The sequence below is a fragment of the Camelina sativa genome, chromosome 16 (genome assembly GCF_000633955.1).
Source record: "Camelina sativa cultivar DH55 chromosome 16, Cs, whole genome shotgun sequence".
Taxonomy (NCBI): domain Eukaryota; kingdom Viridiplantae; phylum Streptophyta; class Magnoliopsida; order Brassicales; family Brassicaceae; genus Camelina; species Camelina sativa.
The window spans coordinates 9,305,780-9,326,429 of NC_025700.1; the positions used below are offsets into that span (position 1 = coordinate 9,305,780).

General features: G+C 33.0%; 2 protein-coding genes, 1 long non-coding RNA gene and 1 pseudogene across 6 annotated transcripts in view; 1 reads left to right on the plus strand and 3 right to left on the minus strand.

Moving 5' to 3' along the window:
- Positions 1-3,544, minus strand: part of LOC104750222 — a 4,183-nt gene extending 639 nt beyond the window's left edge. Inside the window, exons 1-7 of one of the 4 annotated variants that reach the window (XR_761563.2) lie at positions 3,427-3,544; positions 2,917-3,055; positions 2,699-2,802; positions 792-2,472; positions 385-715; positions 222-302; positions 38-79 (exon numbers count right to left, since the gene is read on the minus strand). This is a non-coding gene — a long non-coding RNA (uncharacterized LOC104750222). Of the gene's footprint in view, positions 1-37; positions 83-221; positions 303-384; positions 716-791; positions 2,473-2,698; positions 3,056-3,426 lie in introns of all 4 variants that reach the window. The other 3 variants (XR_761562.2, XR_761561.2, XR_761564.2) reach the window with 3 other exon arrangements.
- LOC109124804 (ATP phosphoribosyltransferase 1, chloroplastic-like) lies at positions 6,609-9,747 on the plus strand (the record flags this gene model as incomplete). The annotated part of the gene is given in 11 exon segments (XM_010471989.2): positions 6,609-6,787; positions 7,167-7,226; positions 7,319-7,432; positions 7,646-7,711; positions 7,792-7,899; positions 8,008-8,091; positions 8,554-8,655; positions 8,745-8,858; positions 8,934-9,014; positions 9,104-9,223; positions 9,399-9,747. Coding segments are annotated over 11 exon segments (1,124 nt in total), but the record flags the coding sequence as incomplete, so codon positions are not given.
- LOC104750224 lies at positions 9,975-11,177 on the minus strand. Its single transcript, XM_010471990.2, has one exon. It carries the CDS (start codon positions 11,008-11,010, stop codon positions 10,195-10,197), a length of 816 nt encoding a protein of 271 aa, XP_010470292.1. The 5' UTR covers positions 11,011-11,177; the 3' UTR covers positions 9,975-10,194.
- Positions 11,438-13,452, minus strand: LOC104753519 (annotated as a pseudogene).

Genomic DNA, 20,650 nt, shown 5'->3' on the forward strand with positions numbered 1-20,650 from the left:
ATCAGATTCATATAAGACATAGTGGGAAAAATCTCACCTCATTTGTGTGGGACTTGTCCTCAACACCAGATTCATCTGCCTGCTTGAAAAAAGAAGATTTAAAAGTATCAGACCATGTTACAATAAACGGATTACAAGTAGACTCTATAGACACATGAGTTACAATGAATTCAATGTAGTAGTAATTCAAGCTGAACTATAAGATGGAGAGAATCCCCAACCTCATCATGTGTTTGACTCTCCAACTCCTGTTATTTTTGGATCATTATTATCTTCATCATCAAAATAATCTTCAATGTCTCCTAAATATCATATAAGTTAGTCAAACAATTTAAAACATTCTCACAAAGATGACTTGAACAACTTAAAACATTGAAATTTTACCTTCAAACTCAGCAAATCCACGCAACCAGTTTCTAGTGCAAATTAATGCTTGAACATTTTTGGGAAGAAGTCGGCTTCTGTAAGGATTCAAAACTCTACCTCCAACACTGAAAGATGACTCTGATGCTACGGTGGTGATTGGAATGCTGAGAATATCAGATGCCATGGAAGCTAAATCACCATATCGATGTTGATTATCCTTCCAAAAACTTAACACTTCCATGTCTGTAAAAGTCTTCATCTCTAGTCTAGATTCATCCAAATAGATTTCCAAATTTGATTTGTGGTTTCCTGAACTAGACTTGAGGCCACTTTCAAGATCAAACAGATCCTATGAAATGAAATACAAAAAAATTAGTTACAAAGATGTTAGAAAGAAGCTTAAAAAGACATAGAAAGATACTTACATCATTTAAATCATCCTCAAGTGGTGATTCAGAGATAAGCTCATCTGGAGTAGGTGTTGTTGAAGACTTTGAAAGATTGAGTATTATATTCTTCATAAAGCAGAACCAGATTCTTCCTAACAATTTCAACTTTTTCCTTGGAAGTGCTTGAATCGACCTTGTCATAAGCTGACTCAAGTATTTGCAACTTCAATCTTGGATCCAAAGATGCTCCCATAGCAAGAATGATACTGAATTGATTCCAATACTTTGCAAACTTCTTTCGCATCATTTGAGCCATTGCTCTCACATAAACATCATCACAAATAGAATATTTCTTCAGCAACAACTCAATTTTCCACACTTGAATGAAATAAACATTGGTTGTTGGATACTTCACTCCTGAAATGTATGTGGTGATGGTATAAAATGGTTTTAACATGTCACATATTTTCTCACCTCGATCCCATTCTTCCTCTGATGGTAATGAATTGTAATCTCTCTCATACAAATTCAAAATACCAAACGCTTTTCTGAATTTTAAAGCTCTAGCCAACATCTCATATGTTGAGTTCCAACGAGTTGCAACATCCAAAGATAACCCAGCTCCACCTTTGATTCCTAAGCTCTCAATGCATGTTGCAAATGATTCTTTCCTCGACTAATATCCTTTTACAAATTTTACACTATTTCGAATATTCTCCAAAAGACTACTGGCTACATCCAACCCTGCTTTAACTATCAAATTCAGGATATGAGCTGAACATCTCACATGCAAAAACTTTCCATCACACAACAGCCCATTACCAAGACGATGCTTAATAATCTTCCGCATACTATCATTGGCTTTAGCATTATCTAAAGTGATAGAAAAAACCTTCTTTTCTAAACCCCACATCTTTAAGCAATCATAAATTTTCTTAACAATTTCTTCACCATTGTGTGGAGGTTTGAAATGACAAAAAGCCAAAATCTTATTGATTAACCTCCAGCTATCATCAATGTAATGTGCAGTAACACAAATATAACCCATGACTGTATAACGAGCAGACCACAAATCCGCTGTTAAACACACTCTGCCTTGGTATTTAGAGAAAAACTCTATCAATTTTGCTTTTTCTATCTCATATCTCTTATACACATCAGCTCCAGCAGTTTGTCTACATATATGTTGCAGTCCGGATTGAGAAATATATCCCTAGCCCTAACCTTCTCATATTAAACATATCTAAAAGGCAAATCATGATATATGATGATCTTGGAAGTCATCTCTCTATCAACTTTGTTATCATACTGAGGTCTATCAACAGGTGGAGGTCTATTAGGACAAAGACCTAGATGGCGAGTCAATGTTGATGTTCCTAATGACTTGGTATCTATTACTAACTTAATACCACAATGGTGACATCTAGCCCTTTCTCTTCCATCTTCCTCTATTCCTACGGAAGTAAACTCTAGCCAACATTTAGCTCTTAGTTTTTTTGGACGTACCGGTTGAATGCGTGGAGTCCTTCTCCGAGTTCATCGAGCTGGTCGTGGCCTAGGTGTTTGTGTTGGTTGAGTCATGCTTTGTGCTTGTCCCTGTGTCATACTTGCTTGTCCCTGTGTCATACTTGCTTAACCTTCTTCATTCATCTCCATCTCCATGTAATCATTTTCAGCATTTAGAGTTGCAATTGTTTCTAATGACTGTAAATCCATACTGCATCAAATTGACAATTATCAATTAGAGCTCAATACAATCAAATTTTGTAAACATAATCACAACCCATAAATACTAAATACAATCAAATTTTGTAAACATAATCACAACCCATAAATACTAAATACAATCAAATTTTGTAAACATAATCAAATTGTCAATTAGAGCTCAAAATCTAAGATCACAAAATTTAAACTGATAAAGGGAAAGATAGATTGAATCTTACTTGAACCCAATTAGAGCTTGAAGAGATTGTGAAGCATGAACTTGTGCGTTATTGTGTTAGTGAATCAAGGAATCGTCTTTTGTGGCTAGAGAAGAAGAGAAGAACTGAGAAAAAAAAAGTTTTGTTGTTTAGAAAAAATGTAACAGGGCCAACTCGAAATTTATTATACTCGGCCCTTTATCAACTCAATTTAATTTTACATAAAAAACAGGGCCCACAGATTTATAATTTTGACACGAGCTGGGCAACCCTGTAAGTTTAAGCCCTTTTTAACATCCCTAGCTGCAACATTTGAGTTTTTGAGAGAGATGTCCGTCCTTACAAGACATGCCCTAGAGTTGATCTTGGCTGATGAAACTGTAAGAATCACACATAGCAAATTTCCATTATTTTCTTTGCTACATCGCATTAAGTTTACTTTGCTGCTTTCTTCAATTCAGGTAATAAAAATCCACGCATCAGTCAAAAAAGACATGGTTAACCGGTATGTTAATCATCTTCCTATTGGAGAATGAAGGTTTATAAAGACTTTTTCTCTCACACATGCCAATGGACAATTTCGTCCCACAAATCATCTTTACAAGATGAATTTTGTTAACGGGACTATGAATTTTGTTAACGGGACCAAATCTCAGAAAAACAATCCGAAAACTAAAACGATTCGAAATTAACACCATTGATGATGAAGGATCAAAGATGGATATTTAACTAATTGAAATCCAACATACCTTAAAGAGTTTATCAGCCCCCATTTTTGTAGATCATAAATGTAAATCGGATTGAGAGATCTCCGATTCGGATATGAAAAGTCAGTAAGTCACAACCCGATGACCTCTTCAATGTTTTTTTTTTTTTTTTACTACTTTCCCTATTTTGTTAAATTTTCTAAGAATTATTAAAACAAACTAATGGGCCTAACGATAACCTAATAGGCCTCAAAATTGCTAGCCTTTGTATATGCTATCTCTTTACAAGTCGTTACATATGTAGTCAAAACAAACAAACCAGACTTAAATGTATTTTAATATAAAACAGCAATTTAGTTTCTTTATATATACACTAGATTTATGGACTTTGTAAGTTAAAATAACTGAAAAAAATAAACATGTAAAGAAATGAACACAACAGTTATGTGATTTTAACTAAAAAATATGTTATATTTTTATTTTATATGTGTCAGTGTTTCCTATTGATTATAATAAGTTTAAAGTTTGGTTTCTATTTTAAATCAATTTTTAAACACTCCACCCTCCATTTGTATAAATGGCCAGACTTAACACACATTATACTTATTTTAACCTTAGAATAATCTACATATTAATCAAATTAAGATTCAATATCCAATTAACAGATTTTAGATAAATATACGTTCATAAAAGTAACATAAATCTATTGACAACACAAAAATTAAATTAACAGAATTTTATAGTAAACTATTCATAAATATTGAAAAAAATTTCAACATACACCATCAATTATAATAAAATTTAATTCAAAATAAAATATAGGCCCGCGCTGTACCGCGGGTTAAATCCTAGTCGTAAAACATAAACTCAAGATAAGTACACAGAACATATTATTAGTAAAAACATATAATTATTTTGAGAAAGTTTATTGGAGAAAGTTTTCCCCATCGATATTAAAAATAACATGTAAAAATGTGGTATGTATTGCGGTGGGTTGGACCGTCAACTCTAAACATTTTCGCAATTTACAAAAGAAACAAATTACATATGGTACAAAATCACCGAAATCTATATATACATCTTATCATTTAAGTACATTTTGTATTCGACCCTTTTAATTATGGTTATTTATTTTATTTTATTTACAATTTTAGTCTTTACTGTTATATTTACATATCTAATAAAAATTATTTCCACAATCATTCAAATATAGCAAACAGAAACTAATAAACTGTAGAAAATATAGCCAATGGAAACTAATTAATAAAAAACTGAAATCAAATCTACATTTCCTATTTTTATTTTACATTAACTCGATATAGTATAGAAAATAGAAATTAATTCTATATATGTGGAACAACTTACTGAAATATTCGTTGCCTTAATCATAAATTTTTTTGCATTAATTCAAAATTACCATATATATTTTTATATTTTTGCTTGCTCACCAATATTTTCTCGAACTCATATCACATCTAATTTTACTATTTTCAAAGAACTATACAAAAATGCATCAATTCATACATAACTTAGTATTTCAACTGGCCAAGTAATCTTCCCGGTTGTGACACTTGATTTGGTGTGTTGGCAATAAACATGTGCACACTTATTCTTTTATTATTTTATTGGTACAAAATGTTTATGCTTTCTTTATTTCATCTCTAATACCTATTCTTTTCTTATCTTAAGTGGTTTAAATCCATTTATTTGAAAAAAAATTGGTTTCACAATACGTGAACATGCACTCTTCCGGTTAGTGAATAATCTAAATGTTTTGTTTGATTTATTTCATATCTACACTAATTTTTTATTTGACTCCATGTAGTTGTGTTACAAATACATGTTGAGAAAGAAACTAATTCTGAGTTTAGCTCACGGTGAGCTGCTCACCTTTCTAAATATCCTTTTTATATTTATTATTAAATATATACTACCCTCTTGACTTATCAAGCTTTTCAGTTTTTGGTACACCCCAGGTTTTTGCTTTGATCCATTTGTATATATTTTCAAACGATTAGGAGTAAATTAAAGGGGCCGATGTTGAGGCCACAGAGGAGGACAATATATAGGAGGAGAGAAGAAAGTGATGAGTTTGGTGGAGTTGTTCATCCTTTTCGTTGAATAATGATTGTTTAATTGATTTCAAAATGGCTATTAAATGTTCTATGTACTTTGTAATGGTTTACTAGAGTAATATGTAAGCATGACAATCATGTAATTTATATGATAATTTAGGATTTTTTTCATGTAAATAGATTCATATTTTATTATATATGTATAAAGGATTGAATCTAAAAACAGTAATTTAATACTGAAAAACTGTAAAAATTTAACCTTTAAACTATAAAAAAAGAAATTTTGTCCGTATACAATCAATATTGAAATAATAAATATATATTTTTAAGCTTTGTAAAAAACAAATCATCTTTTGTGGTATACGGGTGAAATCCTAGAATTAACATTCTTGATATAAATATACAATATTAAACACCAAAAGAGAAACAAAATTTTTTAAAAAAAAATTGTTTCGCGGTGTATGGCGGGTCAAAATTTTTTAAAATGCATTTTCACTTACTTTTGAAACCTAACAAAGAAAAATGAAGAAATATAAATTAAAACCTCATTTGGAGCATGCATTATTAAAACCCCCATTCTATTTTTGTTCCACTCTCAAATCTACACCATTATTCTCGTTTGTTCCGCAGTCAAATTCTAACCATACTTGTCCCATCCGATCCACACCGTCCACTTCCATCCTTTGAAATATTATTGTTGCACAAATTAGGATACTACTATTGTCACTCTCTTTTTTCCTCAAGTCTTAATTAATTCATTCTTTCACCTATTTGTTATAAAGCTTCCATTTAAATATAAGAAAAGTCACGACCAAAAATATATAAATCGAAACGCATGGACCAGGCCTTCATCAAGTGTAGGTAGTGGCATCAAGAATCTTTGTAATCAGTATCTGGCGGCTGCTGTGTTTGTGGTGGTGACCTTTCCTTCTTCATTATATATATTTCACTCTCTCCGGTCAACAAAAAAAAAAAAATTAACCCTTTCAATCTCTCAAAGAGCCACCACCACCACCACCACCACCACAACAACAACAATGTCTCTTCTTCTTCTCCCTACGAATTTACAACAATGCCCTTCTCCATCCACCTTCCCTTCTCCGTCGTCCCCTCTTTTGTCTCCGTCTCCTCCTCCTTCCAACGTCTTCTCCGTCGTCGTACCTCGTCGGAGATGTCTCAGATTGGTCACTTCTTGTGTCTCTACCGTTCCAACCTCTGTTTCTAATGGCTCTGCTCCCGCTTCTGTTGTTGTCGTTGAGCGAGAGCAGATTCGTCTTGGTCTTCCTAGTAAAGGACGTATGGCTGCTGATGCGATTGATCTTCTCAAGGTTTGTGATTTTTTACCTGTTTGGGTCTCTCAGTCTCAGTCTCAGTCTCAACAAACATAAAGACTGAGAATTTTTTTTTATTCTCGTAAATGGTTTCAATTGAGACTAATTTATAATTGCTTAGCTTTCAGCTTCTGTGTTTGTGAAACTTTGATTGGTTCTGAGAAGTTTGATTGATTCAACTCAAACTTTGATTGGTTCTGAGAATTTAATTTAAGCAAAGGTGGGATCTTTATAAAGATCGAATCTTGGCTATTTCTATTGTTATAGCTCCATTGACTCACTGAAATGTTGTTCTCCCTCTCACTTTGAGTGAAGTGACACATAGTGATTTGTAAATCTCATATCACGATTTTGACGTTTCCTGTTTGTTGTGAAGGACTGTCAACTGTTTGTTAAACAAGTCAATCCTAGGCAGTATGTTGCACAAATTCCTCAGGTAAAGCTTTCAAAGCAAACTCAAAACCACAGTGTGTTTGTTTTTAGTTTTGTGTATGACTTATTGCTGGTGTTTTCTTTTATGTTCTTCAGTTACCAAACACTGAAGTTTGGCTTCAACGGCCAAAAGATATTGTCAGGAAGTTACTCTCAGGAGATTTGGATCTAGGTATCGTTGGTCTTGACACGCTTAGTGAATATGGTCAGGTAAGTGATGACCATAACAGTTTACTACTCTTGAAGAGTTTTGATATCATGTTCAGAATGTAAGAATTCTTAGTGGTGGCGGTTATATCATTATGCTCATTGTAGAGATAATACCACCAGTTTTTGTGCTAGCCTATATAGAATTTAGAATATATATTTTCTCTGGATGGCCTCGTTTGCATCATGAGTAAGATGTTTGAGTTTTCATTTTAGGAAAATGAAGATCTAATCATTGTCCATGAAGCTCTCAACTTTGGAGACTGCCACCTGTCTATTGCGGTATGCTCTAATCTGTTATCATTGAGGTCTTCATATCATTACTGCAGATGGTTTACTAATTGCATCTCAAATGATCTCAGATACCCAACTATGGGATATTTGAGAATATAAATTCTCTGAAGGAGCTAGCACAAATGCCCCAATGGAGTGAGGAGAGACCCTTACGCCTTGCTACTGGCTTCACTTATGTATGATGAGTTACAGATTCTCCTTTGGTGCGCTGTTGTCATTAATATCTCTCAGAGTTCATTTTGCTTCAATATAATATTTGGGAATGATTCAACTTGTTTTTGCAGCTCGGCCCCAAATTTATGAAAGAAAACGGCATTAAGCATGTGACATTTTCAACTGCAGACGGAGCACTGGAGGCAGCACCCGCGGTGAGCTTACATTATTTTACATCTACGACATAGCTATGCTGTGTTGTCAGACAATGATTCTTCCATAGCGATAGAAAAGAGACCAATTTTTCAATGAAACTATAGTTTGCTGCATCTTCATGATTGCATATGGTGTACTAATGTGTTAGATCAATCTACATGGTTTATTTCCTTATCCTTTGTTGTTTGTCTAGTTTAAACGTAGGTTTGCCTATTGGTGGAAAGATTTGTCAACGAAAATTCTAACATTTGCATTAAGTTCCTTATCCTTTGTTGTTTGTCGAGTTGAAACTTAGAATTGCCTATGGTGGAAAGATTTGTCTTGATTATCTGAAAATAAGTGTTACGCTGATATGCTCTGTAGAAGATAATGTTGTCAGTTTGTACTTTGTAGCGCCCTGATTTCGTATCTACTGTACACTGTCATCAGTATATGTTGACTCGTATGTTCTTGTTAATTAGATGGGCATAGCTGATGCCATTTTGGACCTTGTGAGTAGTGGGACAACGCTCAAAGAGAATAACTTAAAAGAGATAGAGGGAGGTGTTGTGCTGGAAAGTCAGGTGATGCGAACTTCTTGGTACCATGACTGTCTGTTTAGAATCTGTTGGCGACAATCAATCCTCAACATCTTTTTTTTTTTCATTTTCAGGCGGCACTTGTAGCAAGTAGAAGAGCATTGACCCAGAGAAAAGGGGCACTGAACACAGTACACGAGATTCTTGAGAGATTGGAGGCGCATCTAAAGGCGGATGGCCAATTCACTGTATGCACTTGGTTCCTATGATGTTTTTTTTCCTTATTCACCTTCGCTTTCTTTTCTCTAATCATTTAATTTCAGGTTGTTGCAAACATGAGGGGAAATAGTGCTGAGGAAGTGGCTGAGCGTGTGTTGAGCCAACCATCATTGTCAGGATTGCAGGTAATGTTTAAATATAGCTAAAACTGAAATCCTCAAGCCTTAGTTTTTAAGTTCTTTCTGATTGTTTATGGCTTTCTTACAATGAGCAGGGACCAACAATAAGCCCAGTTTACTGTACAAAAGATGGCAAAGTATCAGTTGACTACTATGCAATCGTGATTTGTGTACCAAAAAAGGCCCTATATGACTCTGTGAAGCAACTGAGAGCGGTTAGTTATCCCTGTTGTTTACTACTTCCATCCCAATGTTTAAATCTTGATATCTACTTGGATTCATCAATAGTTGGCGTTCTGAAAATATTCTATGTTTCCACCTTTGCATTGATCACGTGTTTATCGTTCCCTCTCTTGGTTCTCTTAGTCATGGTTAGAAATGTTATTGCAGGTCGGAGGCAGCGGGGTATTAGTGTCACCTCTGACCTACATTTTTGATGAGGATACTCCAAGATGGGGTCAGCTCCTGAGAAACCTCGGGATTTAAATGTCTTGCTAAGGAAGATGCATATGCTGAACAAGTTTTAAGAAGACTCTTTGGTGTAAATCTCTGAGTTATGGTACCTTTTTATTTTCTTTTCTTTTTCCTCACCATGTCGTCCTCCTTACTGTTATAATTTTTACCTCTCGTTTCTGTGTGGATCTTATTCGTTGTTGTTAATTCCGTTGGAACAATAAGAACAAGCCTGTTTAATAATACATTATACATCTTAGCAATAAAGGAACTCATTTGTTCATTAGTTATCACTTGCTTGTTTTTGTTAAACTGGGAGCTGTTTTGGTCTCAGAAACCAATTCCTTCACACAGGCTCGGTCTTGGGAGTTATCAGTCTCTAGGAAGGTATGCTAAATTGGCCATTTTGTGACTGACATGAAGTCAGTCGCTTCCTAATTTTGTATCATCAGTGCTATTATTAGATTAACATTGTAATAGTTGTAATATAAGAGGGGGAGGNGGGGGGGGGGGGGGGGGGGGACAAAAGATGATGCTTTGCACTAAAAATCCAAACAAATAAAGAATACACAAACACACACATACACACCACACACACACACACACACACACACACTCAAACACAGACAAATACAGGCAAACACACAGATATCACAAATATTGATTTGCATACATTCATATATATACACTTGAAGAGTACATGACTTTTCTCTCTGGATTTTGGGTGTTTCAGCTAAAAGTGCAAGGTGGAAGAGGTAGTGTAAAGAGGTGCAGATATTTCAGTCGAAGATTCTTTCTTCTTGAAGAAAAAGAAATCTCCCACAAGCGGAATGATAGGTTTCTTCTTCTTCTTCTTTGTACTCTTCGCAAAATACCCATCTCTGTTTCCTTTGTTACTCTCAAGTATCTGAGCCAATGAAGGATACTCTTTCTGTATCCTCCTCGTCAGCTCTTTCCTCCTCTCTTCATCACCGCTTTCTTTCTCTTTTGGTTCCTTGAAGCTCACCGATTTGACCATGGCTGCCGCGCTCTTCCCTGCTGCATCAGCCTCGGCTTTCGCCATCTTTGACATGTTCTTATGTAGCTCGGCGTTTAGAGTAGCTAAAGCCACCTCTGTCTCTGACTCTCTCTCCTTCAACATCTTCACCTCTGTCTTAGTTTCCGTTATTTCAGCTTCAAGCTTCTTCAAAACATCCATGATCTCTTCTTTTGGACCTTGTGGCGAAGAGGGCAACAAGGAGCGTTGCTTCCATGGAGAAGATGGTAAAGAAGTGGTCTGGCTGATACTAGGACTAGCAATAGGACTTACCGTTATAGCAGTCTGGCTGATGCTAGAACTAGCAACAGGAGTTCTTGGTTTAGCGGCCTGGCTGACGCTACGAGTAGCAATAGGACTTGCCGGTTTAGAGTTTAAGGTTTGAGTTTGTATCGGTAGCATAATCCGTTGGCCAAATATGGCAACAGCTTCTTTAACTGAGCTAAAAGGACGAGATGTATCGACATGATGTTGTTCGACTTGATTATTTTCTTCCATCTCGTCTATATCCATGGAGGAACAATAATAGATAGAGAAGAAGGTATTGTATTGGTAATGTTTGGTAGAATCGGTTTGGTTTCTTAGCTTTTACAGCAAATTATAGGCATAGATTTAATTACCATTGTGTCAAGGTGAAGACAAAAACCATTCTAAGTACTTTTAGAAGTTGACTTGCCAACTACTTTTTGTTTCCTAATCTCTTTACAATGTCCAGTATTAGTAAACAGTAGAAACTCCTAATAGCATTACCAATAATTATTTTAATCTTTGTGTTAATTTTGTAAATCACGACAGTGACTTATGTGGATAAACAATTTTTGAAATCTCACAAACACGAGAACCAAACACCAAAGAAAATAAAGGACACAATTTTAAAAGAAAAAAAATAAAAAACAGAGGCCTTTCCTTAAAGAGAAAGATTGACTTCACGATCATCCGCCTATCGAGGTCTTCCAGTACCGTTTGCATCCCTAGCAAGTCTATCTGCTTGACTTCCAGCAAACTTTTCTCTGTAATGGTTCATATCTTCCTCATCCAATTTCTTGAACAATGTATGAGGTGTTCCAATCCTGTGGCTAGGAGGCAGAATCTCCCAAAGTCTACTTGCTTGTAATACCTCTCCTTTTTCGTCCGAGTGTGAAAAATGTGGTGGCAAATTTAGCTGTTTAAACACCTACAAAATACAAGAGAGATAACACTGATCACGCTTAGCATATTCTACTAAATCTAAACGGGAATCAACGTTTCTGAAAATATATATATAACTGACCTCACGAGAAAAAGATGGCATGAAAGGTTCTAATAAACGCGCAAGAAGGTGTACTAAACCAGCAGCAGTTCTTATAACAACTGCACAAGAAGGTTTGTCTTCTTTGTAGAGTTTCCAAAATTTGGTATCCTGCAAGTATGTGTTCCCTGCTTTCGATATAGTCATTGCGATATGAAGCCCGTTCTTGAGCTTAACCTTTTCCATAGCTTCAACATATTCTTCCACCAATGTTCCAACGTCTTTAACAAGTGATCTAGTAAAATCATGAGATTCAGGATCAGTAGCATCAGGAATGACAGATCCATAACCTCCTTTATCTTCAGGCTTTGCTATAAAACTCAGAACTCGATTAACAAAGTTTCCAAGATTATTCAACAACTCGTCATGAAGCTTTGTTCTCAAATCGTTCCATTTAAAATCTGTATCAGACTTCTCAGGCCTGTTGGTCAGCAAGTAGTATCTCCACACTTCGACAGGTATTTTTGTATCTTTTACATCATTACCAAACACTCTAACACCTTTACTCTTAGAGAACTTGCCGTCTTCGTAGTTCAAATATTCAGTCACACTAACTGTCTTCATCATAGTCCAATCTTCACCAGTTCCAAGCTGCGCTGAAGGAAACAAGACAGTGTGGAAAAACACATTATCTTTCCCCATAAACTGCTAAAGCTCAACATTCTCAGGATTCTTCCACCACTTCTCCCATTCAGATGTGTAACATGATGTTATCGAAACGTAACCAATAGGAGCATCAAACCAAACGTAGAAGACTTTTTCTTTATACTTCTCATGTGGAACTTGAACTCCCCACTTTAAATCCCTTGTAATGCATCTCTTCTTAAGCCCCTGCTCCATCGATTCAGGCACGTCCTTAAGAGATACATCTGTCGTTTGAATAGCATTCCGACTCCAAGATCCAGTAACTGATGTCTCTTCAACATACTTTTTCAACTTCTCTTTCAGCAACGGAAGCTCAAGAAACAAGTGGTCCGTGTCTCGAAATCCAGGTGTGGTTTTACAAACCTGTTTGAAAAATCAATCACTATTAAGAAAAGCCAAATCAACAACACAAATATCATAAAGGAGAGAAGCATATATATATAAACTCACCTTACACCTAGGATATTTAAGCTCAATAGGATTCAAAACCTTTCCACACTTTTCACATTGATCTCCACGAGCAGAATCATAGTTACAACCTTCAGTTGGACAAAAACCTTCAACAAGACGATCAGCTAAAAACTTCTTGCATGTATCACAGTAAGGCTGTTTCATAGTATCTTCTGAAACCCACTCGTTCTCCCACAGCTTGTTGAAGATGTCTTGGCAAACTTTTGTCTGTTCAGGAGTTGAAGTCCGACCAAACTTGTCAAAACCTAAACAAATCAATCATAAACTTGTTTATGAATTGCATGGTACTTGTCACAGATCTCTCTCGGTGTACAATTCTCTTCTAAAGCTTTTGTCTCTGTTGCAGTTCCGTACTCATCGGTTCCACATATGTAGATCGCGTTATAGCCACGTAGACGACAATATCTAGCATAGACATCAGCGCTTAGAACACAACCAATGATGTTTCCTAGATGAGGTACGTTGTTGACGTAAGGCAAAGCACTTGTGATTAGTATATTTCTCTTGCCTGGGATTGGCAACTTGGGAATGATCTTGCCGTCTTCTTCCATGGCGAAAGAACAAGTACACTAGCTAATTAGGGTTTTTTCTTTTACTTGAACGGATCACGGGATCAGAGAATATGGAGAAAGACGAAACAGAGATTTTTTTCCTAACTAGCAAATCTTTCATTAAACCTTATTTTATACTGTAAGACTATTCGGTTCGGTTCAAAGTTTTCGATTTCTAAAAAATAAGTTTTAGGTCAATAATCGGATTGGTTTGAATTGTTGAGTTTGGTTCGGTTCGGTTCTTTAAACAAAATTATAGAAAAAAAACTAAATAAAACTAACTTATAATATTTTTACACATAAGCTCTATATATTAATGTTTTAATGAATTTTATTTAAATGGTTATGTTAGAAAATTTACGGTAAAATTTTTATACACCTGTATTTTTGTATTCTATTTAAGTTTATACTTTTAAAACTCTGGTAGGATATGAAAGTATTTGATTTGCTGTTAAAAAAGGGTTTGTTTGCAATTTTGCATATTAGACTATTAGTACATTTTGGAAACTTTTTTTTTTTTTCATTAAACCTTATTTTATACTGTTTCCTCTTTGGAGATTATTCGGTTGGGTTCAAAGTTTTCGATTTCTAAAAATAAGTTTTAGGTCAATAATCGGATTGGTTTGAATTTTTGAGTTTGGTTCAATGTTTTCAAAACTGGACCGGACCGACGGTCGAACCACGTTAACCCGTGAACCGGCAGCATACCCAGGTTGGATTAATATCAAAACTCAAAAAAATTGAACAGGTAAAAAAACCATATCAACCCGCCAAAAACCCAAAAACCGGTGAACCATTGAACCGGATAAAACCGGGTTCTAACTTTTTTTTTGTAAAAACGAGTGCAATTAATTTCCTTTCTAGTTTTATTCTTAGCAGTAGTAAGGTTATTTAAAATAAAAAATTCCCGTAATTGAACTTTTTACCTTTTATACTAGTTTTTTCCTTCTAGTTTGAATTCTTTACAACTCACACCACAAATCTTTAAAATCAAGGTAATTTTTTTGATAGTGCATGTTTTCGTAATCAATTTGGTGTTCATTTTTTTTCTTAGTGTATGTAATGGAAGAGAATGATTACTAAAATATTTTATTAGTAATGATTAGTTTGTTACACTTTGAGTTTATTACTTTTAAAAAAAAATTATGATTATTGACGTATTTTATTTGGTATAACCAATTATATCATAGTTGTAATCATTGAAAAAAAATAGAAAACATATCCTTACCTATTATTTAAAAACTATCATCAAAATCAATTAAACCCGGTTGACCCCGGTCCAACCATATTGACTCATGACCCAGAAGCTTTCCCGGTTCAGTTACCGGTCCGGTTTTAAAAACATTGGTTTGGTTCGATTCAGTTCGATTCGGTTTAAAAAAATTGTAGAAAAAAACTTAAAAAAACTAACTTATAATATTTTTACACATAAGCTCTATAAATTAATGTTTTAATGAATTTTATTTAAATGGTTATGTTAGAAAATCTACGGTATAAATTTTTATCTTTTATATTAAAGCAGAAGTCAAAACGTCTCACATTCAATCTCAACAAAATTTTACTGTTTTGCCATTAATGAAAAGTGCCCCTCACGTTGAAATAATTTGCCCCTGGAAGTAAATTGTCCTATTTTTCGCATTAAAAATAAATCAAAAAAATCGAGAGAAAAAAACTATTTACACAAAAGTTATTTGCAAAATTAGAATTTGTGAGATTAATCCCTCAAATTTCTATATGATTCTCTTATTCTTTTAATTGGAGTTTAGATGACGAAAATATTGTATGACCTAATTGAATTTTAACAAATTAATGGGCTTAAAAAGTTTAAAGATCGACGTTAAAATAATAAATGGGTTTCTGCATGGAAAAAGGCATGATGACAATATACCCCCTTACTGAAAACCCTAATAATACAGAAACCCTAAAAAGTTAGGTCTTCTACATCTATAAATACAATAATATCGTTTGCTTAGACCATAACCCAAAAAAACAAAAAACAAAATCTCTCTTTTCTTTAAATTTTGTGATTCTTTTTCGTGATCTCAAATTTATATTTATATTTCGATCTTGCTGTTTTTAATGTTTCATCGACTAATCCTTTTTAAATTTCCTGTTCGTATAGTGGTAACTTGTAGAGCAAGGTCCACAAATCATGAAGCTTTCGTAGTTGTTAGTTCGTTCTTTAATAGAGGTAAAATATATTGTCCTTTTTTAGAATTAGTTTTGATGTATAATTCTTTAATGCTCTCAATCTTATAATTGTATTCGACTGATCCTTTTTATTCTTTCTGTACGTATAGTGGTTTCTTGGAGAGCAAGATCTACTAATCATGAAGCTTTGGTAGTTGTTGGTAAGTCCTTTAATAACTGTATATTATATTGTAATTTTAGGTTGAGTTTGATATATAATTCTTTAATGTTCTCAAATTTATAATTGTATTCGACTGATCCTTTTTTTTTTCCTGATCCTATAGTGGTTTCTTAGAGAACAAGATACACAAATCATAAAGCTTTGATAGTTGTTGGTTCGTCCTTTTATAAAGGTATAATATATTTAAATTTTCTAGGTTGAATTGTGATATATAGAATTATTTAATGATCTCGGATCTATTTATAATTGTATCCTGATCCTATAATACCACAGTTCGTACTGATCCTAATTGTTTACTTATCATGCAGAGATTTCTATGAAAGCAAGATTAATAAATCATAAAACTTTGTTTGTTCTTGGTTCGCCTTTTAAAATATGTAATATCGTGCTTTATGATTCGAAATAATTCTGATTACCTTTTTGTAACGTGGTTTCATATCTAATCATATAATATTAATAACTATTTGACCTAGGTTTCATGGATCAGGTGAATCAATCTACAAATTTGTTTCTACTCAATATCAGGTATTATTACAAGAACCAGATTTTTATGTCGATCATCTTCTTTTACAACTTATTTAATTAAAAAAAACTTTATTCTTGGAATACTATATTGTAGGAAAAGTTTGATTGTTAACAAGGATGCTCTAGAGAATGATGATACGATTTCTTCGACGATTACAAGAAATACGTTCTCGGATTGGATTACAAATAATACCCAAGCTGATCAAGCCAAGGAAATCACCTATGCTGAAATTCCAAAATCATACGTTTGGTGTGATAAAAAGATGATATGGAAGAGAAAATCAAGGAGAAGATAATTTTTATCACCCTATAATATTCCAATAATATTTGTTTCTTTAATTTAATTTGCATACTATAGGATGTAACAAAACTCTAATTATTAATAAATTATTTTTTGATATTTTAGACTATACAACTTCCATGAGAATATAGAATTTGGATTTTTGAAATAAATCATAAAACTACCTATTAATAAAGTTATGCCTTTAGAACAAATAGTATATATCGTAGATTTATAAAATTCCTTAAATTTAAAACGTAAAATGTAACAATATTTTGATGTATATTCTTTATTTGTAAAAGCCATATACGCAAAATGCATAGTTACCGAATTATAAAATTTGCAAATTTTGAAAATATTGAAAATGGAAATTATCATTGTTTGGGACATAAAACTAACATAAATAATTGAGATATATATATATATATATATTTGAATGGATGCTTACATGAGCATATTTATTATAGTTTTAAAGTGATAAAAGATGGAAATAAAAATATTTGGATTATCTTAAAAATATTAAAAGATGATATATATATATATATGTTTGAATGGATGTTTAACTGTATGAGCATATTTATTATAGTTTTAAAGTGATAAAGATGGAAATAAAAATATTTGGATTATCTTAAAAAAATTAAAAGATGATATTAAGTAAATTTTGTATTATCGGAAAATAATAGTATAAGTAAGTATTGTTAAAATAAGTAAATTAACATATTAATCATTGTTTGTGACATAAAACTAACATAAATAACTGAAATATAAATTTTTGAATGGATAATTAACTGTATTAGCATATTTATTATAGATTTAAAGTGATAAAGATGGAAATAAAAATATTGGGGTCATCTTTAAAAAGTATAACATGGATGATATTTAGAAGATTTTTTATGATTGGAAAATAATAGTATAAATAAGTATTGTTTAAATAAGTAAATGAACATATAGAAGAAATATTAACGGAAAATATCTAGACATATCTACTATTATAAATATGAAATTAATTTAATATTTTAAATTATGTATTAAAAAATTAAGTTTGTATATATAGACGCAGGTCAGAGCTTATAATTGATATCCAAAACTCGAAAATATTCCAAGGTTCTTAGAATTTCCCCTTCTTTCGTATGTTTTATATTTGATTTTAATTATTGAAATCGTTTAATGCAGGTTATATTGTGGTCATGAATAATACGGTTGATCGTGTTTCACGTTTGAATCCTTCAAAATATGAATGGAAGATCCATGTTAGAATCTTGACTTTATGGGAAGAAAAAACCGTCCGGCTTGGTTCAACCCTAGAGATGGTTTTGACTGATAATCAGGTTTGTTGAATGTTTGAATTCGTTTTTAATTACATGATATTATGAACATGCTACTATCGTATTAGACCACAATTGAAATTAATAAGCTAATAATATGTTAATTTTTAAAAATTTAATAGGGTAATAAGATCCAGTGTAGGTTTCGTGGTGATGTATATGACAAATTTGTGTCCAAATTTAATGTTGGTGATTGGGTTGGGATTGAAAATTTTAATGTTGTAAACCAATATGGGTCATGTAGAGCTACCACCCATCGATACAAGATTATTATTTTGTATAAGACCAAGATTATTAAGGGTTCGATTATTGGAGGTGAAGAATACTTTAATTTCGTCGATTATTGTTTAATCAAGAGTGGCTATTATTGTGATGATTACTTGGTCGGTATGTTACATCCTCTCTATATTAAAAAATCTATCTGTGATTGACTTATATTGTATTATACATGATTTTGATATGAAATTACGTCTTACATTTGAAGATGTCATTGGAGAAGTAACCAATGTTGGAATATTAGGTACTTGGAATCATAAACAAAACTCGATGGTTCCGAATAACGGCAACAAGTATGCGCTTAGATCACAAAGTGATAATATTCGTCGATTGTTAAAGATGTGTTGCCGAGATCCATTGGACAAGAACATGGACTATTCCAATGATACTGATTCGGATGATAGCGATTCCGATGGATCTGAATATGAGGACGATGATGGGGGAAATACTGAAGAAGAAGGCTTTCAAGAAGAGGAAGATTACGAAGATGAAGGCTTTTATGAAATAATGGATGAAGAGAACGATGATAGTGAAGTCAAATATGAGGAAGACATTGATGATACTGAAGACGAAGAATATGAAACTGAATCATGTGAAGATGCTGAAACTGAAGTAGAAGATCGTGAGGAGCAGGTTTATTTACCGAAAGAGAACGAAACACAAGAGTACTCCATGTACCTTAGAATTTCTTTCGACCTTCGTGACTCCGGGTATTTGGATTTAAACTTATTAAATTTTAGCACCAGGAGGAATATTTAAACATTTAAACATATAAATGTTCTTGATTATTGTTTTAGTAATACGCTTTTGGCGTGTGAGTTAACCGGAATTGCGGCTGGGAAGTTCTATGAGGCTTACAAAGATTACATAGGTGAAAATCTCATTTGCGTTATTCGATGGGGTGTAATTGATGTATTCCAAGGTACAGACGATCTATCCATTCGTAAGAATTCTAATATTTTTGATTTTTAAATAATACTTTACTAATCTTAATTCTATTCCAAATGTATTGTAGGTAGGAGGACTGTATCTAACACTATATGCACGCAAATTAGGCTTAACCCTGGCATTCCAGAAGTTGAAACATTTAGACATTCGTAAGTTACCCTATTTTGTTAGTTTATTACATAAATATTTCAAATATAGTATCTTAATGTACGATATGTGCTGTAGGAACTCTAGGAAGAGAGCACGTACAAAAAAATGATTGGGACCATGAGCATGCGTTTTCTATACGCCTACATCTAGATTTTTCAGTTACATTTACAATTATTTCAGTTATTTACCTTTACTATTATTGTTATTTTGGACATGCATAACAATTTTACTTATGCATGAAACTATTATATTTTACGTAATAAATTAATACTTAAATTTATAGTCTTAACTAACCAATAGCTTTGAAACTGTTGTTCAACTCAAATGGGTTTTACTTCATGAGACACTAATATGAAAGGGTTCGCGACTCTCCGTACATATATTTAACCACTATTTATCTCTACTACATGTTGAGTTTTTTTTTCTTTCGTCGCCTCTTCTGAACAATAGCCGTCCTCTAAGTTTCTTTACCAAATGATTATAATCCGCATCTTTCAAGTAAGTTCTCTAAGGTTTTTTTTTACTGTCGTTAATTCAATTTTTTGCTTATGAGAATTCTGATTTCAAGTTTTATAGTTTCGATTTTTGCCATGGATGGTGAATGTTCTAGAAAACGCAAAGAACTCATGTCCGATTATGAATGGGAAGACGAAGCAATTGTCAAAGTTACAAAGGCGTTTCAAAAATCTAGAGATGTCTCTCAAAAGGAGACGGTGAAACGTTTCACCGCCATTCTTGATATAGTGAAAGAGCATATGAAGAAGAAAGAAGAATCAACCGAACTCACGTCTCAACTTGAAACAATCGATGCTCAACTCTCGCTAATTGATGATATCTTAGCTGGACACATCGATTTGATTGAGGAGCGTAAGAGGCTTGAAGAAGTTAGAGTAGTTATTGAGAAAGATCTAGAAGATTGTGTTGTGCCTAATATTGATTAGGATAAACTTCGTATCCCATTTAGTGGTTAACAATCTTTGTAATTTCAGAATAACATTATCCTCGAATAAAATTATTATAATCATTATATTTACATTCCAAGAAAATTACTATAATATTCGTAAAATTAATTTGTATACAATCAAAGATATTCACTCTTGATCTCATACGATAATAATAGAATTCTGAAAAAGATTGATTTATACTTTTAATAATATATGTTAATTTAAAAAAAAAATCATGATAATTTCTATAAAACCATAAAATAAAGATGGATACTAACCAATTTCGTAAGTTATCTCTTGTGATAATGTTAATTTTCCAGAAATAAGGTTAAATGAATATTCTAACCAAGATATTGTATGTCGATTTAGTATATATATA